Raw genomic sequence first — 23,613 nt, 5'->3', positions numbered from 1 at the left:
GGCAACTTAGATTCAAACTCAGATTTGACTACAAACCGACTTCTTGTTTTGGGAATTTTTTTCCTCCGTTTCATGCATAGAGAATTTCAGTTGGTCCGTTTCATGCAAATCTACAAGTAACCCAGATTCCAAATTTCTCAAAAAATAATAGAAATGGTAAAGAGATTGAAGAAATACTGAAGAAATTGAATACCCAGGAAATTCATAGAAGGAGCAACTTAGTTTCATAGAAGGGGCAACCTAGGTACATAGAAGGGGCAACATAAATTCATGGAAAAGGCAACTTAGGAGATCCAGATTCGGACTCCATGTATGGGGAATTATTTTTCCTCCGTTTCATGTATGGGGAATTATTTTTCCTCCGTTCCATATTTATGGAATTTTGAAAAAACCTCTCCATCACTTGGGCATTATTTACCCCTTTCTCCACTGATATGTAATTTCCCCGAAGAAAGATTCGGCCAGCTCACCCGCTTTTTGCTATCGTCGAAGCTTCTTCGCACTGTTTACAAAAATCACACGTTAATACCGATTGGTAGCAAAACTTATGTGATGCTTTCAAGTGGTATGGGAGGAGTCCATCTCCTCTTCAATCCATAAGGAATTGGAGAATCCTTCAATTGCAATTCAATGGTTAGAATTATCCTAGCATCTTCAATCCCAAAACTCATATGGTATTCTACGGGCACCCAATTACTCCCAAAATATTTCCCATCGAATCTCAGACACCAAATTCCAAACATTAGTAAAATTTCATATCGTAACTTTAATAACAGGTGTAGATTTAAAGAACTATTAAATTCACAGAGTTAATCAAAGAATTCATTTTGCATTTCTTCTAAAATATTTTTTCTGTAAAAATTATCTTACGTTCAATTACTTACTCTTGCGATTTCTTTCTAATTTCCATAACTGAATCTTAATTTCAACTTTCTTATATACAAGAACAACTACATCAATGAACACACGATTTAGTGCGAAGCACACGTGAAAATATACTAGTATCGGTAAAAATAATCTCATGGACTACATAATAAGATAATATCAGCGAAAAAACGATAGTGAAAGAAAAAAATTATTGATATAATATTAGTAAAAAATTCATGAGCTACATGATATCGGTTGAAAAAAATCCTCACGAGCTATATAAAAAAGTTTTTCAAATGCAAGTTTAACAGGGAGAGAAGACGCCCTTCAAAAAAAATGAATTTTTTATAAACTTCGAAGAAAATTCATTAATCTTATGTAATTGCGAAATATTTGATTAATCCTATGAATCTGATAGTTCTTTGAACCTGCCCCTGTTATTAAAGTTATGATATGAAATTTTACTAATGTTTGGAATTTGATAAATTGGTGTATGGGATGCGATAATTAAGGAATATTTGGGAAGTAATTGAGTGCCTATAGAATACCATATGAGCTTTAGGGCTGGAGATACTAGGGTAATCCTAACCCTTGAATTGAAATTGGAGTATCCTCCAATTCCCTATGGATTGGAGAAGAGCCGGACTCGTATAGAAGCATCATACTCCCAATGAATTACGGCCCTTGGATTGAAAATAGATAAATCACAGCCCTTGGATCAAAATCAAAAACTAAAAATAAGGTGGTTTTGTTAAAAACGAGGTGGTTTTGTTAAAAACGAGGCGATTTTGACCCAAAAAACGGAGGATTACTTACCACAAAACAGGCAACTCATACTATTCACTAAGGCAACACTTACCATTATATAAGGTAACACTTACCACACAAATAGGCAACACTTACTACAACCGGTTGATCAGGTAACAAGTTACCATTAAGTAAAAAAAAAAAAAAGTGCCTGATTTTTTGGTGGAAAAATTTGCAGATTTTAGGGATTTATATATTAGAAGAATTATCTAAAAAATGGTGTTCATTTATAAATCTAGTTTAAAATTTTAATTTGTTATGAAACTATAAAAATTTGAAAAATATTTTCCATAATTTTCAAATGACATTATAAATGTATTTAATTAATTAATTTTCAAATAATCATTTATTTTAGATATATTTAAGTAACTTAGTTTTAAATATTATGGAAAAAAATAAGATATTTATTAATATTTTGATAGCTTACAAATTTAGTTAATATATATTATAAAATAACGCTACAAGTTGATTGTTACAACAAAATTGAACCATAAATATATTTTCATTTAATAGCTATTGAATAATTTTGTAGGATTCTCAATTGAATTTATGGTAGTATTTAATAAAATTAGGCTATTCAATTTCATTAATATAGTTTATAGTGATTAATATGATATATTTTACAAATCTAACAACTAATAGTGTTGATACTAATATACTTGGCAGCGAACAATCAACGAGAATTGATTCATTTGTAATTGATTGATCTGGTTATATGTTCAGCCAATTAATCATATTTGGCAGATGTGGTAGTTAACAATGATGTTGATTGCTAGTGATTAGTGAAACTAATATAACTGGCTAAAGTAGGCTAACTAATTTGTTTAATTGCTTAACTACAGACTTATCTATTTCAATCATTCAAGTTACACAATTAGCACATTTCAAAAATGGTTATTTGATTGTTAACATTGATCACTTAGAAAATAAATGAGTAACAGTCTTTGAGGTTACATTGATCACTTGGCTAATATATGAGTAACCACTAGTGAATCTGTAAATTGAAATATCTCATTTATTTGATCCGTTTTTAAAAGTAATTTTATTAATATAAATGCTTTTATTTAATTTATCATAAAAAGTAATACAACAAATTCAAATAAAATTTAATATGGTAGGTAATATGACACTAATGATGGTATACATAAATGTATACCTACCCGTCATTAATGTCTTACTTACTATAGGAGTATGCTAACGTTCAGCAAAACAGTGCGATACCTTCTCATGACTCGTAATGACGTTACAGATGAACTGAGACAACTGAATAGTAAGATTACTCGATGACCCCTTTGACCCTTCTGAACCGTGATTATTTCAACCCACTACAATATGTAATATAGATTAGTATTCAGAACTATAATATGCACAAGGACAATGTTGGTATTGTGAAGTCGAGGAGTGGGTATGCTCAAAAGAAAGATATAGAGAAGCTAAACAATTGGAGAGAGAAGATCGATTAAGATGGCCGCAGGCACTTACGAGAGTTGGATGTTCTGCTATATTTATATGGTAAGTATTGCTATGGAAATGGTAAGTATGCTCAGATTTCTGTAAGTATGGTTACTGAAACGCTAAGTATGCCCAGATTTAAGTAAGCACACTCGATTTATATGGTAAGTATTGCTATGAAAATGGTAAGTATGCCCAGATTGTAGTAAGCACACCCTATTTATATGATAAGTATTGCTATGAAAATAGGAAGTATACCCAGATTTTAGTAAGCACATGCATGACCTTCTCATTTTGTTCTTTCTTTTAGCTCAGAGAAGGTAATGAAACAAGTACGTATACACATGCATGTTTAAAGTGTACCACATACATAAACCAATGAGGTTATCGACTATATCCACCATAATGATGACCATAATGCATTTGGGTATATCTTCCATAAATTGAAGAATCTCGAATAAGTGTTTCACAATAATCTAATGAAGCTTTCCATGTTTTGAACCCTGTATTTGTGGTAAGTATGACTATGGAAATGGTAGGTACTCCCAGTTCATGCCTTGCCTACTAAGCATATGTAGATTTTAGTAAGAGAACCCATTTTTCGTGATAAGTATGCCCATATTAGTTCGCACACCCTGTTTACCTACCACCAATTATGGCATTAGTAGTTTTAGGTTTCTCCATACCTACCTTAAACCCTGCAAACTTATCCACTCTAACTCTTCTAGCTCCCATTCATCTCTCCTCCTATCCAAAAAATGAAGATTTAAGAAGAAGCTCCATGACAAGTTAAAGAAGCTCAAGTGAGTTTTTTTCAAGAACAAACTGAATTTAGTTGTAATTATTACCTCGTACCAACTTACCAAAAGATCATAAGTTGAAGAATCTCGAATAAGTGTTTCACAATAATCTAATGAAGCTTCCTAGGTTTTTACGTTTTTTATGGTTATACTTACCATTGCTTATGGCTATACATACTACTTTTTATGGTATTTTTACTACAGATGAATTCCGTATTTAGGAAGTATCTGGAGAATAAGTTCTTCATATTCGTGGTAAGTATATCCAGAATTTAGTAAAAAATCTTGTATTTATGGTAAGTATGGTTATGGAAATCGTAGGTACTCTCCATAGGTAATATAATTTTGTTTGTCATACCGTAGGTAATATAGTATTTATGGTAAGCATATTTATGTTAGTTTTTACCACTAATTGTGAAACTATTTATTTGGATCAAATTTTGATAGTGATTAGTGAAGATTAATACAATTAGCTAAAGTAGACTAATTAATTGTTAAACCAGTAAGATTTATCTATTTCAATCCTTCAAATGACACAATTAGCAAATTTCAAAATTGATTACTTGGCGGTTAACATTGATTACTTGGAAAATGATGGGGTAACAGTTTCGATGGTTAACATTGATTACTTGGCAAATGTAGGAGTAACCACTATGAGCATCTCCAATCTTTACCCATTTTACTACCCATACCCAAAATTTGAGTAAAAAGTTTAAAAATCCATCTCCAATGTTATACCCATTTGCCTACCCATTTTGAGTTTTATCCATTTTCTCACCCAAATTTAGGGAGACTCAAATCCATACCCATTTTTTTCAAAACCTATTTTTACTCATTAATTACAAGTGTGCCACTCATTAATTACAAGTGTACCATTCAAGAATAGATTTGGGTACCATTCATTAATATAGTTTACAGTAATCAATATGATATAATTTGCAAATCTAACAACTAATAGTGTTGATACTAATATACTTAGCAGCGATCAATCAACAAGGATTGATTCATTTGTAATTGATTGATCTAGTTATACGTTCAGCCAATTGATCAGACGATTTGAATCGATTAAAATTATATTTGGCAGGTGTGGTAGTTAAAAATGATATTGATTGATAGTGATTAGTGAAAATTAATACAATTGGCTAAAGTAGTCTGACTAATTTGTTTAATTGATTAACCACAGACTTATCTATTTCAATCTTTCAAATTATACAATTAACAAATTTCAAAAATGGTTAACATTGATCACTTGACAAATGAATGAGTAATAGTCTTTGTGATTAACATTGATCACTTGGCCAATGTACTAATAACCTCTAATGAACCAGTAAATTGAAATATCTCATTTATTTGATCCTTTTTTTAAAAGTAATTTTATTAATATAAATACTTTTATTTAATTTATCATAAAAGTAATACAAATAGATTCAATTAAAATTTAATGTGGTAGGTACTATTAAAAATAAATAAATAAATATAGATATATAGATATATATATATATATATATAAAATAAATGGTTATTTAAAAGTAACTTACTTAAAAGTAAATATATCTATAATATAGTTTTTCCATAATATTTAAAAGTAAATTACTTAAATATATATATAATAAATGGTTATTCAAAAATAAATAAATTAAATACATTTATAATGTTATTTAGAAATTATGAAAAATAGTTGTCAATTTTTTTGTTTTTAGATAACTCTTCTAATTATATTATATATTCATAACAAATTAAAATTTTAAACTAGATTTATAATTGAACACAAATTTTTAGGTTTTTCACTACCCAATTCTTAGCAAAAAGGCAAAATATATGGTGTATATAGCTTAAAGTGATGTGAATATATATATATCCCCAAAATCTCCGAATTTCTTGGCCAAAAAATAGGGTACTTTTTAAAAAATTAATGGTAACTTCTTACCTGACCAACCAGTAGTTGTAAGTATTGCTTGTTTGTGTGGTAAGTTTTGCCTTATACGATGGTAAGTGTTGCCTTAATTAATGATAAGTGTTGTCTGTTTCTGTGGTAAGTAATTTTTCATTTTTTTTCGTCAAAACCACCGCGTTTTTAACAAAACCACCCTATTTTTAGTTTTTGGTTTTGTCCAAGGGCAGTGATTTATTTATTTTCAATCCAAAGGCTGTAATTCATTGGGAGTATGATGCTCCCAAAACTGCCTGGGAGCATCATAGCCATGGCCGATTGGTAGTGGAAAAGTAGTGAGTAGCTCAACCGTCCGATTGTGTTCATTTTACATGACCGAATAATTCGCGGGATTGCTCACTCTTAATTAATTACTCAAGATTCGATCTTTTTTACGAGCAACACTTCAGCCACCTTAACCTCACGCACAAGCATGTTAAACTTGGGCCATCTTATCCTCATGCAAGTTTGTATAAAATGCGCACAAACTGACTCAAACATCTTGTATTATAGGAGTATTAACAAATTTGAAGGTAGTAACAAATTTGAAAAGAATCACTTTTTACTTGGTAAACTTTATTCAGAAAAAACAACCAATAACATAGAAGCTAAAAACATTTTAAAAAAGACTTACAGTATATTACTCCTATAAGGAAAAAAAATTAACCAAACTTTTCGTGAATAATTATTTATGGAGGTGAATCTCGAACATTCAAACAGTCCATCCAAAGCTGAAATTGATGGCCAAAATGAATGACCGAAATCGCACAACTTTATGAAAAGCCTGTTTATAACAGCTCGGTGAATAAGTGCATCTCTCTTCCTATATTCTAGAAAAAAGTGGAAGCCGTTAGCCTCCACGACTTTGCGTCAACCAGTAAGACACAACTTTACGCGATTAGATGCCGACTTTGACGGGGCCCCATTGGCAAACCACGCGTTGGAAATTTCTCTCTCTCTCTCTCTCTCTCTCTCTCTCTCTCTCTCTCTGTGTGTGTGTATATATATATAAACTCTGCAATCGTCTGTGACTCTCCCTCATAACGATCTCTTCATAGCACGAGAGGTACCCTTCTAGAGAGAGAGAGAGAGAGAGAGAGGATTCATTAGCTGCTGCGAAAGGTTTTTCCATAGAAGAAGAATCCACAAGCCTTTTCGCAGTAGCCTTCAATTTTATTTTCTCCAATTCGCATAAACATATTATACTCCTACACAAGCAGAAATGGCTCGCTCTCTCTCGAACGCCAAGCTGCTCTCCGCTTTCGTGGTTGACAGAATCTCCGTCGTCATTAGCAGGTAGCTACCGCATATTCCTCAATCTTCTCTCTTTGATTTTACCCCTTTTTTGCTCTCTGTTTCTACAATATATGGAGAAAACGGAAACGAAAAAACAGAGGAAACCGGTAGATAACAACAATTACAGTACTATACTTCAAAATCAGCATATGGTGTATTTTCCATTTTCTACGAATATTGCACATACAAGTATATTCTGGAAAAGTCAAAAATTTCCATCCTTTATTGCATTTTTAGGTAGGATTAATAAGATATTCAAAATTGTGTATTGAATATTGAATTTAAAATCCAATTTTGTGTGTACAGGCGCGGATACGCAGCGGCATCACAAGGTGTTGCATCGGCTTCCGTGAGAGGAGGCTGCGTGATGGCGAAGAAAGGAGGGGAAGAAACAACCAAGAAGACATCTTCGTGGGTACCGGACCCGGTGACCGGATACTACAGGCCAGAGTCCCATGCCGACGTGATCGACGTTGCCGACTTACGGGAGATGCTCTTGAAGAACAACAACGTTAGACGAAACTGAATAGGAAAGACGGTGATCGCTCAGAAATTATTTTCATTCCGTTTCTTCGCTTTCGAAGAGATGGATTAATGTTATAGTAGACTCCTCCGCTGTGCCTTGTCGTGAGGGATTGTTATGGTTACTGACTTACTGGGGTCTATTGTTCTTTCCATTGTTTTGTTCCCGAAATTGGTTTACCATTGAATAAAATTTACCAATTGCGATGTTGGTTTTCTAGATGCCTTTCTCTCATTTTTTTAAATAACCGCATGTCTGGTTAGCTTGCATGCATCTCGACCCTCTCATCTTTTCAATTTTGGCTCTTTTTGTCATTGTTGTTGTAGTTTGTTGTTGCGTTTCAACTAGAGTCGAGAATCACACGTGCTCTAATAAAAAAGGTGGTGGTGAGCAAATTGAAATTGAGATACTCAAAAGCTTCAGCTCCAAAAAAAAATTCTCACTAATAATAATAGTGGAAAATGGAAATTAGGTTGTCCTGTAGAATAAAGCAATCGATTGATAGCAAACTGAAATACACAATTTGTCTTCCGGTAAAAGACTAAAGTCAAGCATGGAGAGGAAATTAAATAAAAAGAAAGTAGTCCGGATTACCAAATTGGTAAGCGAAACGGGGAAATAAATACTCCCTCCGTCCCACTTTGTTCCGCCTGTTTCCTTTTTTGGACGTCCTAAAAAATTGTCTATATCTCACAATCTATAATATTTTATATATTCAATATGGATCTTGTTTGATAGATCTCAATTTATTTTATTAAATAAAGTTTTCGAAATCATAAAAAACATTATAGATTGTAAGATATAGATAATTTTTTGTGATGTTCCAAAAAAGAAACAGGAGAAACAAAGTGGGACAGAGGGAGTATATTGGTAATATATAAATTTGAGCGATCAGTGTCAGCCCGGTACATGCATGCACCTACACCTTACATGGCCAAACACAGAGAGTCATTACGGTGATTGGATGAACCGTCCCAAAGGAGTCCTAGGAGTACAAGGCCTCTCTTGTAACAGCCTCCTACGACAACAGGGATAAGCTTATCTCTGCGGAAATAAGGATTAGCATTCCAAGTTTTACGGGAACTCCTAGAAAAGCTGTGCAATTGGACCAGTTCGGTGCCATCCTAATTCACACCCCAAGATCCAAGGATTCTAATCCTAATGGTACTCTTGAGCTTCTAACTTAATACTTTCCTTTTCATGAAAACAAATGTTTACACCGATGGTGTAAAGAATTTATTCTCTACTTATATTTTCATGAAATAAGAAGAGTAACACGAGGAAGATGCATCCCTTTTCAAATACATGTACTTCGACGATAGAAAAGTCGATAGAAGAAGCAATCCAACTAATGCATTTTCCCACTGAAAGCAACTTCAAACTGTATTTACTTGGATAACATTTTCCTGAAAGGAAAAAAAAAAAAAACTTATTTCATTGAACACGCAAGCGTTTTCGTCAAAACATCTTTACCATATATATAGCATACATGTTGATACCACTCAGCCTACAGAAGCCTGCTCAAAAACAGTAAGAAAACAACAAACAGTGCAATCCCTGATCCGTCTGGTCCGAGATCTTTTTTGCGAACACTTGACTTAAAAGATACTACTATATATTAGTCGAAAGGTGTCAATAGACTAGCGTGGTCATTAATATACCAAGTGAGGCTCTAGTTCCCGGTCGATGTGGGAATAAGCACTCAAAACACCAGTCGATCGCCCCTCAAGACTGAACTACCGCTCCCCCAAATCTGGGGATTACAAACAGGGCACCAAATTGAAATTCAAGCTAAACATGCTTCCCAATCAATTCAAGTAACAATCCATAATAGTTCAAGATGCTTCCATTCAAGTACCAATCCATAATAGTTCAAGATGCTTCCATTCAAGTAACAAAATCCATAATAGTTCAAGATGCTTCTGCATTCCAATCAGCCAAAATCAAGTACAACCAACATAAATAAGATCCAGAAGTAACAGCAGTAGCAGAATTTAGTCAATATCCATGTGGAAGTTTAAGATGTTTGATCCTCGACATCTTTCTTGCAAAAACCCACCATCGACACTGCTCGGTTTTTGGCACTCTTCGTCAAGAATGCCTCTCTCTCATTCTTATTTTTTACTAAACAGTCGAATGCCCTCAGCAGTGTCTATTCATCGAAATACTTCACCTTCATAACTTTCTCGTATTTTTAAGGCACTTTTAGAGGATTATAATAAGAATAGTCTCTTCATGTAAAAGGGAATCTAATAAATGCGCGAATTTGATTGCCTGTAAAGCTAAGGAGGGCCTTCTTCCTCCTCCTCCCCTTTCCCCTCTCCCTATAGAGTTGTCTACCCTTTTGGACACTGATCATGTTGCTAAATGAAACATTCTTGCACAGGGAATCTAATAAATGCGCGAATTTGATTGCCTGTAAAGCTAAGGATGGCCTTCTTCCTCCTCCTCCCCTTTCCCCTCTCCCTATAGAGTTGTGTACCCTTTTGGACACTGATCATGTTGCTAAATCAAACATTCTTGCACCAAAAAAATTGCAAGGAAGTTTTGAAGGAGAAGGATTGTGACGGACAGACACTGCTGAGGGCCTTTTACTATTTAGTCAAACACGAGAATGAAGGAAAGCCATTCTTGACAAATAGTACTTGTCATAAACCAATCAATGTCGGTAGAAGGTTTTTGTAAGGAAGTTGTCGAGGATGAATCATCTTCTTAAACTCGTTCCTTCCATAGTAAGCTGACGTTGAATCGGTCCTCTGTAATTCTGAGAGCAAAGCAAATTCTCCAAGTTGTGCAGATAACTTGGAGAAATGAACATGCATCTTAATTGGACGGAAAATTCCTTGTGATGAAACTTCTTCACTCGCAGGACCAGTTGGTTTCTCTTGTAATACCATATACCTCTTTCGGAGAAGTGATCTTTTCTTCTACATTGAAGACTTTGCAAAAGTCCTTCACTCGCGGGACCAGTTGGTTTCTCTTGTAATACCATATACCTCTTTCGGAGAAGTGATCTTTTCTTCTACATTGAAGACTTTGCAAAAGTCCTAATTGACAGGTCTTTTACCCACTACGTCACAATTCTAACCCAAAGCCTACGACCTCGTTTTTTCTCACCCATCCAAAGATGGACTTCGCTGGCGAACATAACGGGTATGATCACCTACCCGTTATGTTCTCTTTAAACTTGGACAGATATGCATCCACCCTGAAACTGCACGTAACGGTCCTTTTCAGTAAACTAAAAATTGGCGGATGACCTGTGATTTGCGTTGGGAGGAGACCCACGGGGTACTCGTATGTGCAACGAGTACCTCGTAGGTGTCGGCAACGATGGGTGGTGGAAAATTCGTGAGTAGAGATGCATAGAAGAGGGAGAGTGAGAACTGAGAACAATGACTCTTAGTTTCTCCGATCTGAATGGGATTGATTGGAATTAGAATTAAATTCAAAGAATTTTTGATAAGGATGAAGATGTTATAAACAAAACGTGTGGGATCTGGTTAAATCTTTGGTTGTGAATCAAAGTAGCTAGGGGCGAGTAAATAGCGGAATTTTTTTTTAGTGGTTCTTAGTTTTTTTTTGAGGGAGGGTAAGAGGGTAATTTTATCTATCAAACTCACATAGGCAATTGCTGACTAGGGAGAGGTAGAGTGAACCTTTTAAACACACACACAAACCCAAACTCCCGATGTGGGAGCAAGCCTCTATTATTGTTAAAAATACTAGGCAAAAAGACCAATTCAACCTCTGTTGAGGCTCATCTTGACTGTTAATGAAACTAACAGCATTGACCAACAAACAGTCGTACCATTGGTGAAAAAAAGGCATATTCCGATCGAACAGCACATATTTCAGTTCCAAAACACATGCAGGTTACAGCATTGTCAGCATAGATAAGAAATCAATTCAACAAATCGGATAAAACACGATACAAATTGAAAATAACCCCTCTCCTGGATCTCATTCTTCCCCCACTGACGTCGTCACAATCAAATCCACAGCCACACTGCGGGCACTCGTCAAAGCCATCAACGGGGAAATCGGCGGAGGCGATTCCGACGGAGAATTCGAGCTCGTCGCCATCGCGAATGACCTCAGCAATGTTGAGCCAAAGGAAGAGTACTTTGACGCTGATTCCGCTCAGCTTGTACAGATTGTCCGTGGTTATGACGCCCGTGATTGTGCTCTTATACTTGAGCTTGTAGCTGCTGATGGTGAATGTGCAGCTGCTGTTCAAGTAGGCCGAGAATTTTCCTGTTGACGTGTCCAGTTCGTAGCCGGTGACGCCTTGTGGGAGAAGACCGATGGGGAAATCGTATTCCTCTAGGACTTCGTACGCCGTGAGCGTGTCATTGACGGCGGCGGCGGAGGAGGAGGAGGAGGATGAGGTTGAGAGAGTGAATACAAGGAGTAGGAAGAGGCAATAATGAGCAAACAGTGAAGACATCGGTGGAGGATCGCCTGGTCTCTCTCTCTCTCTCTCTCTCTCCAGATGGAGAAATTATGGTTTGTTGGGAGTGGTAGTGAAGGGGGGTTGGGAAATTGGATTTGTCTTCGGTCAATTTGATGCAGTCCCAATGCTAAAGTCATTCATAGCGAAAAATAGTCATTTTAATAAGTTTAAAGTTTCGTGACTCATGCTACACGTACAACAATTTCAATCTACGTGACGGAAATATTGAAATGTTATGCATAATATTTTATCGATTATTTTATTTTAAGTTATGCTAGTCCGTCATGAGGTGTCAAAAAAAATCTACAATAATTATGTGAAGGAAATATTGGGATGTTATGCATAATATTTTATCGATTATTATTTTTTTTAAATTTACGTCATTCCGTTATGAGATGTCAAAAAAAAAATCTACAACAATTGGCCTTTTCAAATGTCAAACAATGACTTTAAGTCAAATTTAGCACAAAAATAACAAAACTATTTTCAATTTCACATCAGTATTTGTGTGTTATACTATTTATTGAAAAAATCCATGTGTCACAAGTGATTTAACTGTCGCGAGCAAGTAAAACGGAAAGAATGAGAAAATTTAAAGACACCCTGAACTCACACATCAGTTATCTCATAAATACTGATGGCATTTTGATGCAACAGGCAGTTGAGTTTGTTGTCGCAGGGATGGATGTAGTAGCACGGAGCTTGATGATTCTATGCTCGATCAGTCACATAATCTTTTAAAATGACATTCGCTTCCGCACTCGATCATTATTCTACACTCAAACTCTCAATTCTCACATTCTTGTATTCTAATTGTTTGGTGGAGTTTTTCAAAGAACGCTTAAACACTTCCGCGCTTCTGTACCCGCGTCCGTGTGCGCCTTATGTGACCACTGGATGAGCTCTCTCTAATCAGCTACCCAACCACGTGGTTTCACGTTTCTCGTGGTAGATGAGTTCTAAAAAGTACTCAACGCCTTTATTTTTATTTTTCCACTGGTAGGAGTATTAAATTTGTCTGCCCACTTCATGAATTCAAGCAATAAATTTACCCAAAGCAAGCACGTAAATTAAGAAGCAACAGGCTTGTCTGCTGTCCAAACGTGTACTGCAGAGGTATGGTTAAAATGTTCGCAACCGTCAAATGATATTTTTAACGGTCGAGATTTAAAAAAAATTTGAAAAAGTTTTTAAAAGTTTGGACCGTTAGATGCAAAGATGAATGACTGTGATTGAACTGCAGGACTCTCTGCAGTTGGAGAGCAGAGAATCCGCCTCCATTAAGAAGCTAGGAGTAGCTAAGATAAAAACAAAGATATATAAACCCGTGGTCCTGCAAGTGAACGTGTACGAAAAAGCTGTTGTAAAGTTTCGTTGTTCGTTCCGTCCAAGGACGGAATCAGGATTTTACCCTAACAGTGGCGAAATGTATACTAAAAAAATTTAGTAGTGGCAAAACTATGTAAGTTGGGCATAATTTTTATTTTTACATATAATAATTGTGTTTTCTAAAATTCTTGTCGTGACGGTCGCCACCACTAGACCCCCCCTGATCCCATCCTTGGTTCCGTCGTCGACCCTATCTATGTTTCTACGATGGTCCAAGAACACGCTCATTCTTCAGCTGTAGAGAGACTTTTGAATTGCGAGGTACCATTACGAGCTCAATATATACGAACAGGTCCAGACTCGTGGACGTGTGCGCCACCTTGTAAGCTGATGGTGAGTGGTGAAGAGAAAACTAAACATACCTCTGATCGGACCTGTGGACCACGCGCATCACCTCGTAAGCTGATAGTGAGTGTTGAAGAGAAAATTAAACATACCTCGTCGATCAGAGGGATCAGAGTGTTTTGGAACACCGCTATGCGGTGTTATATATATATATATATATATATATATATATAGTCAGTCTTAAATGAGGGAGTCTTTATTTTAGTTAAAATGCGGACCTCCTCATTTCTCCCATTTTCCGATCGAATTTCGATGATCCGAGCCGCTCAATGTGTTCAGAATGTGATTTTAAGGGTAACGAAAAGAAATCGGCAAAAAAATGACCTGGAAGGACTTGATTTGAGTAGTTTTTATTTGAACCATTCGATAAAAAATAAATAAAAACTGCTCAGATGAAGCCATTCCTGGTCTTTTTTTTTTGCTAATTTCTAACGGGTACTCGTAAAATCACGTTCTGAACACATTGAGCGGCTCGGATCATCGAAATTCAATCAGGAAAGGGAGGTCCACATTTTATTAAAATAAGGTGGTCCTTACAGGAGATGGACTGTGTGTGTGTGTGTATATATATATATATTGTGAAGGCCAAGGATACTACGTAGGCGCACCTAGAATAAACCTAGTAACCGTTGTAGTCCTTCGGGATGTAGGATGTTAAGGATTAGGACCATCTCAGCTTGTAGTAGGAATTCTTGTTCTAATCTATTTGTTTTGTAGTAGAACTCTATGTTTATGTTTGTAAATTCTATGTTTATGTTGTATGATGTTCTTACGAAAAACCTGTTTTATTTTTAAAGAGTGCCGTTGCATACTATTTGTTAAACTACTTTTTGCTTTTGAAAGATAGACCATTTGCAAAAAGAAAATTTGTTTTAGTAAACAAAAACCCCCTTTCGATTTTTCCCCCGTAGATTGTTAATACGTGCCATGGATTAGGATACGACAATGGAGAACCCTCTAAACCCCGACCTAGCCCAAATCGTGCGAGCGTTCATAGCTGCCTTGAACGCCAACCGCCAAAACCAAAAAAACCACAACGATGGATCCATGACCCGAACCCGAGCGATCTACAAATTCTGCAAACGCCGACCTCCGACCTTTCATGGAGACACCAACCCTATTGTAGTCGAGACGTGGCTGAATGAGGTCAAGATGATCCTCAGCACTTTCGGAGTTACCCAGGACGGAGATCGTGTGGCTTTGGCCACGTACCAGTTGAAGGGAGTATAGCTGTTAGTCTAGTGTGTTGAGAGTGCGAATTAGGAGTAGCCGACCTGTGCCTAACTTGCGACCTTCGAGTGATCAACATGGCAGATTTTCGACGTAATCCTGAGGTTGGACCAGCGATCGGCACGTCAAGCGATCGTAGACTGCCATCAGAAGAATGGTGACAACTTATACCCTAGAAGGGACTCGATTCCTTTTAAGGGGGATAGACGGACAGCGAGTTCGGCGACGAGGAGATCAAGATGGAAGAACCAACTATTTGGATGGCTCGCTAGTCTCCAATTGGAAGAAGCCAATAGCATGGAAGTGGGATTACCACGCGTCGTGTGCAAATACGCCAATGTTTTCCCTGAAGAGCTTCCTAGCTTACCACCCCTAGGAGAGATAGACTTCTCCATAGAATCCAACCGAGGATGGCACCAATCTCTGCAGCACCATACCAAATGGCCCCTGTCAAACTAATAGAGCTCAAGACCCAATCGAAGGAGCGGATGTACAAAGGATTTACTAGGCCAAGTACGGAAGCACCGGCATTGTTCGAGAAGAAGAAAGAAGGCACGCTTCGACTGTGAGAAGTTAGGAAGGTTTATCTTTCCGTGACTGCATAGGTTCTTTCACTGCCTTAGTTCATAAAAGCTGAGTTCATGGAGTACTGCAAGGATTGCCTGCTGAAACCCGTTTATTCTCGGAATGAGGATGGAATACTCATGCCTTACGATTATAAAGGATGGACCCATTTTTCCTACTTTTGGAAATAGGTTTAATATCGAGAAGCATGAGGGTTCAACAAGGATGTACTAGGAACACTTGTAGGATACGAGTCCGCAAGATGATTTGGTAGAAGTTCTGCATTTGGTGTTGGTATTTACGATGGAGACCTTACCAAAGGCGTACGACGAGGCAAGCTGTTCAACGGCAGAAGCAACTTCAACCCCATCTCGTTAAGCAAGTGATGAGGCTTAATTCGATTGATGGTGACCTACTCGATTCTTTTTAAGGGGGATAGTCGATGATCCCAAGATCGGTTTAGCAACCTAGTCTATTCTGTAGTCGCGTGCCAATTTCGGGGACGAAATTGTTTTAAGGGGGATAGATTGTAACGACCCTGAATTTTGGTCAGTAAAAATTTCGTTAAATATTTGAATTTTATTGAATTACTTATTTTCTTTTATGTGGCTATATGTTTCCTTGTTAATTTTCGTCATAGTTAGATTTTGGTCTCGACTAGAAACCCTACTTGACCAATGTAGTTCGTTTCTAACCGACTACTTGGAGGAACCGAGCAACCAACTCACCCAGTTACTAGTTGAACCTTTTGGACCTCTTGAACCTTTTCCATTACCCATTGGTCCATAGTGGTTAGGGTAATCTTTGTCCATTGGACAATAAGCTTTTCATTATAGTATTTGATTAAAAGTACATGTAGTCTTTTCAAAATCTTATTTAAGTATAAAAGTACTCATACTTCTTTTATCCTTTGGTCTTTACCCGCTAGGGAAATTATTATCTATTGGGTAATAGCCCAAATCTTCCTACCAAGTACAAGTTTCATTTTAATAATCAAGATTTGGATTCCCATGTACTTTTGTGCATTAAACTATTGGGGTATATCTAAACCCTAGATTTTCTAGTACTTGTACTCTATTATAAACTAATGGGGAGAATCCTAGCCTTTTTATTTAATTGAGGTACTTGGTACCACACCTATATTTAAATATAGGGCTTTTGTCACATGCTTTAAAGGACTTTGATTATTTTAATTTAAAGTTCCCTAGTAACTATTGTCCATTGGACAATAAAAGTTAGGGAATTTATTGTCCATTGGGTAATAGGTCCATCTTTCAAAACCAAGTACATGAGTTTATTAAAATAATATTTTTCTTAAACCCCATGTGATAAAGTACATATTATTTTATTATTAAAAATACTTAGTAGCCTTTAAGGCCTAATATTCTCCTAAGTACCTTTTTATTATTTTGTATTGGGGTTTTGTACCCAATTGGATTAATTTATTGGGGAGTTGATCTTCCTCGAGTACATTAGTACACATGTGCTTATTTATTTGGAAATCTTAGCCCTTAAGTTTCTTTGATTCAAAAGTACCAAAAGTACTTTTTGTTTATTGTTATCTTGTACCTTCTTATTCTCTCTTGTTATATATATATATATATATATATATATATGTGTGTGTGTGTGTGTGTGTGTGTGTGTGTGTGTGTTTGTGTGTGTGTGTGTGTACTAGGGAGAGAGAGAGAGAGAGAGAGAGAGAGAGAGATTGCCGAGAGAGAGAGGAGAGAGAGGCCGAGAGAGAGATAGGAGAGAGAGAGAGAGAGGGAGAGATTTGTTTGTACTTCCATATCTTCCTCATCCTTTCAAGTCCATGGGAGAATCTTTCCCCTAACAAAACTTAACTCCCCATTTGTACCTCCATGCTTTGTTTAGAACAAAATCTTGTACCATTGTCTCCTTGTTACCAACAAATCTTCCATAAATCCCATCATTGGTACAAATCCTAGCCATGCAAGCCTAATACCCTAGCCCATCAAGCTTTCAATCAAAGTTTGACAAGTGAAAGATTGAGTTATGGAGCAAATCCATGGGAGATTTAGAGAGAGAGAGGGCTGGCCATTAGAGAGGGAGAGGGAGCCAAGGTTTTGCCTATAAATAGCACCCCATGCTTCTCATTCAACTCACACCTTCACCTAGCAACTTCTCTCTCTAGAAAAATTGTGTTCTTTCTTTGTTCTTATTAGTTCTTCCCTTGTTCTTGAGTAGTTCTTGAGTTCTTCAAGAAACTCAACCTAGGCCGCCACTAAACCACCACCCGACCACCCTTCGATCCATAAAGTAGAGTAGTGTTAGTCAAGTAGAAGTTTCAAGAGAAACCTTTCTCTTTCGAAGCTACCGGAGACCACCGTAGGAAGTTACTCCGCCCGACCACCGACGTACTTTCCGTAGCCGACCTACCGCCAATAAGAACGGTAGATTATCCCTATCTACTACTCCCAATTATATGTAGTTCATCCTTACGTACTTATCGTTTGATTAGAAGTATTCGTATTTTGTTCTTTAAGATGATTAATGCGTATATGAATTGCTTGTATTACTTGTGGTATGTGATAAAGCATAAGTGATTTCACTCCAAAGACGTCCGTACATGTGGCGTTGTGCTTTGAATAAAGCATAAGTGATACACTCCAAAGGCGTCCGTATATGTGGCGTTATGCTATAAGTAGTAATTGAGCGTGATGAGTAATATAGAATTGGATGATCTTGTTAGGATGATTCTTGCTTACGTTTGTCCTACCGCGGAGTCTTTACATGTAAACGAGACACGAGAACCGAGAAAGTAGAAACATGACACCTAGGGTGTGGTTAATAAAAAGGCGTGTTTTGAAAAGAATGAGATGTTTTGGAAACCGCAATGTGGCCGGACATGGTAGCCCATTGTGTGGTGTGTGTTGAAAAAAAACCAATGAGAACCCGGAGCGGCGGAATCATTGTGGATACTCGGGAACCCGGAGCGGCGGAACCGAGGTTTTGTGTGTGTTGAAAAAACCCAATGAGAACCTAGAGCGGCGGAATCATTGTGGGGATACTCGGGAACCCGGAGCGGCGGAACCGATGTTTTTAGATTTCGAAAACCCCCAATTGGGAACCCGGAGCGGCAGAACCATTGTGGGAGACTCGGGAACCCGGAGCGGCGGAACCGAGGGTTTTGAAATGTGTGTGTTCCCATGGGAACCCGGAGCGGCGGAACCATGGTGAGGTATAACTTGGTTATCCGCGGTACGGAGCCAATGCAAATATTTTTGTGTGCCAATGGGAACCCGGGACGGCGGAACCATTGTGAGGATACTCGGGAGTCCGGAACGGCGGAACCGAGGTTGGGTGTGTAGCTTGGTTATCCACGGTACGGAGCCAATGCAAATGTTTTGTGTTAAACAAATGGTTTTTGAAAGATTGTTTTGTAAGTGAAAATGTTGACACGGTCTACGATGAGTCGCGTAAGAGAAACTCTGAAATCTTGGACACCAACGATAGTTGATTAACGAATGTGGATGTGTCATTGTTAAGCTGCGTATATATGTATCATGTGGAAATCGATGTGTTATTATTTCCTGTTGTTTTAAGTTATGGGTTAGCGGGTATGGGATTACTCTGCTGAGCTTTGTAGCTCACGATGTTGCCTTTTTGGTGACCCTGACATATTATATCGGTGGCAATGCTGGTATAATGTGTCAGATCTTGTAAATAGTCAGGGTAAGCAGATCACCGTGGAAGCTTTTGGAGCTGAGGAGCTGGCTAGGATGGAGAAGAAGGAGGAGCTGTAGTTAGGAACCTTAGAACCCCCTTCATTTGTGTAAATATTGAACTCTCGTGAGAGTATTTGTTGTAATAAGAGCCAGACTCTATTTTGAGGTTTTCAATAAAATGTCCTTTTAACGTACCCAAAATTCGGGGCGTTACAATCAAGTCATAAAAATGAGTCATAACACCTAAGCTTAGCGTGTGTGAACAAGGGAGTTGGTCACTTGTGAAAAATAACTACAAGTTCTCCCCGGACCGAGTCTCGACTTCAAATCTCACCGTGTCATGCACTCAATAAATGAAATCACTCGAAACAAGGTGCATATTAGATACTCTCAATATGTGCAGGCAAAAGTTATGTAAATGAAAGCAAAGTATCCTGCACAAGTTGACACGAAAAGAAAACTCTATATAATGGATACACGATCTCATGAACGGAATGCCAAATATTGAAAACTCTCTATATCCACCAATCCACAACCCATCGCCCCAAAGATCAAATAGGACTTCAATTCGGTTATAACATCAGGTAAGGGAAAATACATCAAGGTTAGGTAAAATATTCAAGTGTCTGAGAATGGCTTACAACAATAACTCCACACAGGGCAAATATAATTATGCATGCCCCTTTTCTTCTTCTTTTATTTTTTCAACTTCGCCACATCTCTTTTTCCTACCTTTCTTTCCCACATTCAAAACAAGTATTTCTCTTCTCCACAATGATTTGGTATCTTCCCTTTAATTTTACTCTTTTTTGAATGTACACAATTTTTTATTTTTTTATGGGAAAGATCACCAATCAACAAAGCTCAATTCACAACTCACCTTGTCCCCTTCTTTTCTCAATAATTCACCTCATCCTCGGACTTGGGGACGGCCTCGCGCCACGACTAGGGTGGAGCAGCACTCGATGCAGCCTACGGCTTCTTGGGGGACTCGTCGAGGACGGAGCAGGGAGCTGCTGGCTATTGGAGGATTTGGGAGGTATGATTTCAATAACAAAGTACAATTTCCATTATACTTGTATCATTCGCATAGCCTTCTTGAATTCATAATTGCATAATGTGTACATCTTGTGACTGACGTATATGCATATTTGAACACTGTAAAGCTCTAGGCCTATGAAATGTTGCGGATGTATCCGCCGATGTGCAAACATCCTGACTTGAGCACCCTCCCTCGCACGCTGATCTGGAGTAAGAAGAACATGGGGACAAAGGAAGGAAGAGGCGACCTTAATGCCTTCAGACTGTACCTGGACGAGCTCAAAGCCTCATAGGTATATTGAAAATCCTTGAAACAAATCACGCATTCCCTTCATTACTTTAATGTCATCGCTGATCAATTGCATACATAGCCTGTTTGTCGTAACTGCAGATCAATTGGGAACCGTGGAGAACAGCAGGGTGAGAGCTTGAGTACTTGACCAGGAGCAGAACTGTCATAGCTAGCAGGGTGTTACTAGAGTCAGCCTTTGGCTGGCAATGGTACTTGGGTGATCGAGTGACTTGCCAGTCACTTGGTTACACTGAGTTTCAGGTGCCAGGGCCACTTCCACCCCGAGCTTCGCACACAAGCAAGTACACACGGGCCGAGCTGGAGACATTCACACAGCCTGACACCGACCTGACACGCCACTTGCATCTTAAGATGGACTATGATGCGTACCAAAGAGAGCGCCTAGCGGGGCCGTTGGGAGTTCGGGCTTTCAGAGGGGTTCGGAGTCAGGCTCGTGGAGCTGCTGAGGAGAGGAGGGCTGCTGGAGAGAGACATAGAGGAGGCGAGGGCCGTGTGAGAAGGGGACTTAATGGTCTAGTTAGAGGTGGGCCACCATAGCTGCCGTGGAGAGTAGCAGTGGTAGACGCACATGGCAACCCGGGAGAGATACACTTTGCGCCTGCTAGAGTGGAGCCTGCACCGGTGACCATTCAGGTTAGACTTAGCTTCCATTCCTATCTTTGCATAGTAATTGAATTGCCTGAATTGCTCAATACTCCCAATTTGTACACAAGTGCCTGTTGAGTGGGTGAACGAGGCCGTTTGTCGCATGCTTGCGATGGAGAACGTGATCAGAAAAGTGGTAAGTGGCATGCCACTGGAGATACACTATCCAGCACCGACTCCACTACCGGCTCAGGCAGTAGCTGTTCAGAGGGCTCAAGTATTGTAACGACCCTGAATTTTAGTCAATAAAAATTTCGTTAAATATTTGAATTTTATTTGAATTACTTATTTTCTCTTGAGTTGCTATATGATTGCTTGTTAATTTTCATCGTAGTTAGATTTTGGTCTCGACTAGAAACCCTACGTGACCAATTTAGTTAATTTCCAACCAACTACTTGGAGGAACCAAGCAACCAACTCACCTAGTTACTAGATGAACCTTTTGGACCTTTTGAAACTCTTGAACCTTTGTCTTTACCCATTGGTCCATAATGGTTAGGGTAATCTTTGTCCTTTGGACAATAGGCCCCCCATTTAAATATTTTGGTAAAATACAAGATATAATATTTTAATGGTTTATAAAAACATGTGCTAGTACTTATATGCATTGTTTATTGGGGATTCTCCCACCCCTCCATTATCCATTGGTTAATAAACACAAGGGTAATTTTTGTCCATTGGATATTATAAAAGTACATGTAGTCTTTCAAAATCTTATTTTAAAATAAATGGTACTTGTACTCTTTTGTCCAATGGTTATTAACCGCAAAAGAAATTATTATCCATTGGGTAATAACCATTAGGGAAGTTAGTGACCCTTGGATAATAGAGTCTTTTGACCAAATAAAGTACCGATGTGACTAGGAAATCTTCCAATAAAGTTGATTTGACTAGTCAACCTTTTTCAATCCTAGAAATTACTTATTTATTTTCTTTTATTAATTTGGTTTTATTCTTTGTCCATTGGACAATAAATTTTAGGGAAACTATTATCCATTGGATAATAGAAATCCAATTCTTTATATTAAAAGGATTTTTGAAAGATTTGAACAAAGTACTATAATCTTTTGGAAGTAGACTTTAATAATTACTTTAAAAGTACTTTTTGAATATTTTACTATAAAAAGTACCCTCGTAACTATTGTCCATTGGACAATGATTGTTAGGGTAATCTTTACCCATTGGACAAAAGCTTTTCCTTTATTATATTTGGCTAAGTACATATATATAAACACATGGGTAAATTTCAAAAAGGACATGTAGTCTTTTAAAAGACTTAAATTATGATTTAAAATACTCGTACCTTATTATCCATTGGACGATAACCGTTAGGGTATTTATTATCCATTGGGTAATAGAGTTATTCTTTCACCAAGTACATGGGCTTATTAAACTAGTCATTTTTCCTAATTGCCCATGTGATGAAGTACCAAAATTTTATTTTGAAAGTACTTAGTAGCCCTTGTAGCCTTTAAGGCCTAATATTCTCCTTAGTACTCTTTTATTATTTTGTATTAGGGTTTTATACCCAATTGGATTTATTTATTGGGGAGTTGATCTTCCTAGAGTACAATACCCATTAGTTTATTGGAGACATGTGTTTAATTAAGATTCTTACTTGATTTTGTAAATCTTGTACTTTGTACCTTTCTTATTCCTTCTTTCATTTATATATATATATATATATGTGTGTGTGTGTGTGTGTGTGTGTGTGTGTGTGTGTACTAGAGAGAGAGAGAGAAAGAGAGAGAGAATGCCGAGAGAGAGAGAGAGAGGAGGAAGGAGAGAGGAAGGTTGGTTGTACCATGCTTAATCTTTCCTTGATCTTTCTCATCTTTTCAAATCCTTGGTGAATCTTCCTTCCTAGCTAAGAAACTAGCCCTCCATTAACCTCCATTGTACTTCTATATTTGTTTAGCACAAAATCTTGTACCCTTGTCTCCTCCTTTCCAAACAAATCTTCCTTAAATCCCATCCTTGGTACAAATCCTAGCCATGCAAGCCTAATACCCTAGCCCATCAAGCTTTCAATCAAAGTTTGACAAGTGAAAGATTGAGTTATGGAGCAAATCCATGGGAGATTTAGAGAGAGAAAGGGCCGTCCATTAGAGAGGGAGAGGGAGCCAAAGTTTTGCCTATAAATAGCACCCCATGCTTCTCATTGAACTCACACCTTCACCTAGCAACTTCTCTCTCTAGAAAAATTATGTTCTTTCTTTGTTCTTGCTTTTGTTCTTCTTGTTCTTAAGTTCTTCAAGAAACTCAA

The 23,613-nt window shown here is 37.5% G+C and overlaps 2 protein-coding genes across 2 annotated transcripts; one reads left to right on the top strand and one right to left on the bottom strand.

The window, feature by feature from the left end:
* The first annotated feature begins 6,851 nt into the window (after positions 1-6,851).
* LOC131306679 (protein SENESCENCE-ASSOCIATED GENE 21, mitochondrial-like) lies at positions 6,852-7,896 on the top strand. The gene is made up of 2 exons (XM_058333086.1): positions 6,852-7,152; positions 7,459-7,896. Exons 1-2 carry the CDS (start codon positions 7,079-7,081, stop codon positions 7,676-7,678), a joined length of 294 nt encoding a protein of 97 aa, XP_058189069.1. The 5' UTR covers positions 6,852-7,078; the 3' UTR covers positions 7,679-7,896.
* A 3,569-nt stretch (positions 7,897-11,465) lies between these two features.
* On the bottom strand, positions 11,466-12,267 carry LOC131306673 (uncharacterized protein At5g01610-like). The gene has a single exon (XM_058333074.1). It carries the CDS (start codon positions 12,123-12,125, stop codon positions 11,580-11,582), a length of 546 nt encoding a protein of 181 aa, XP_058189057.1. The 5' UTR covers positions 12,126-12,267; the 3' UTR covers positions 11,466-11,579.
* Positions 12,268-23,613: the final 11,346 nt, after the last annotated feature.

The sequence above is a fragment of the Rhododendron vialii genome, chromosome 11a, assembly GCF_030253575.1.
Source record: "Rhododendron vialii isolate Sample 1 chromosome 11a, ASM3025357v1".
NCBI classification, from domain to species: Eukaryota; Viridiplantae; Streptophyta; class Magnoliopsida; order Ericales; family Ericaceae; genus Rhododendron; species Rhododendron vialii.
This window is presented reverse-complemented; position numbering and strand designations above follow the sequence as displayed.

What these genes read in the sequence shown, in the direction of transcription:
- LOC131306673 (XM_058333074.1), bottom strand. Translation starts at nt 12,125, where the DNA reads ATGTCTTCACTGTTTGCTCATTATTGCCTCTTCCTACTCCTTGTATTC.
- LOC131306679 (XM_058333086.1), top strand. Translation starts at nt 7,079, where the DNA reads ATGGCTCGCTCTCTCTCGAACGCCAAGCTGCTCTCCGCTTTCGTGGTT. An exon ending in ATCTCCGTCGTCATTAGCAG is followed by an intron (nt 7,153 to 7,458) that starts GTAGCTACCGCA and finishes TTGTGTGTACAG; the next exon opens with GCGCGGATACGCAGCGGCAT.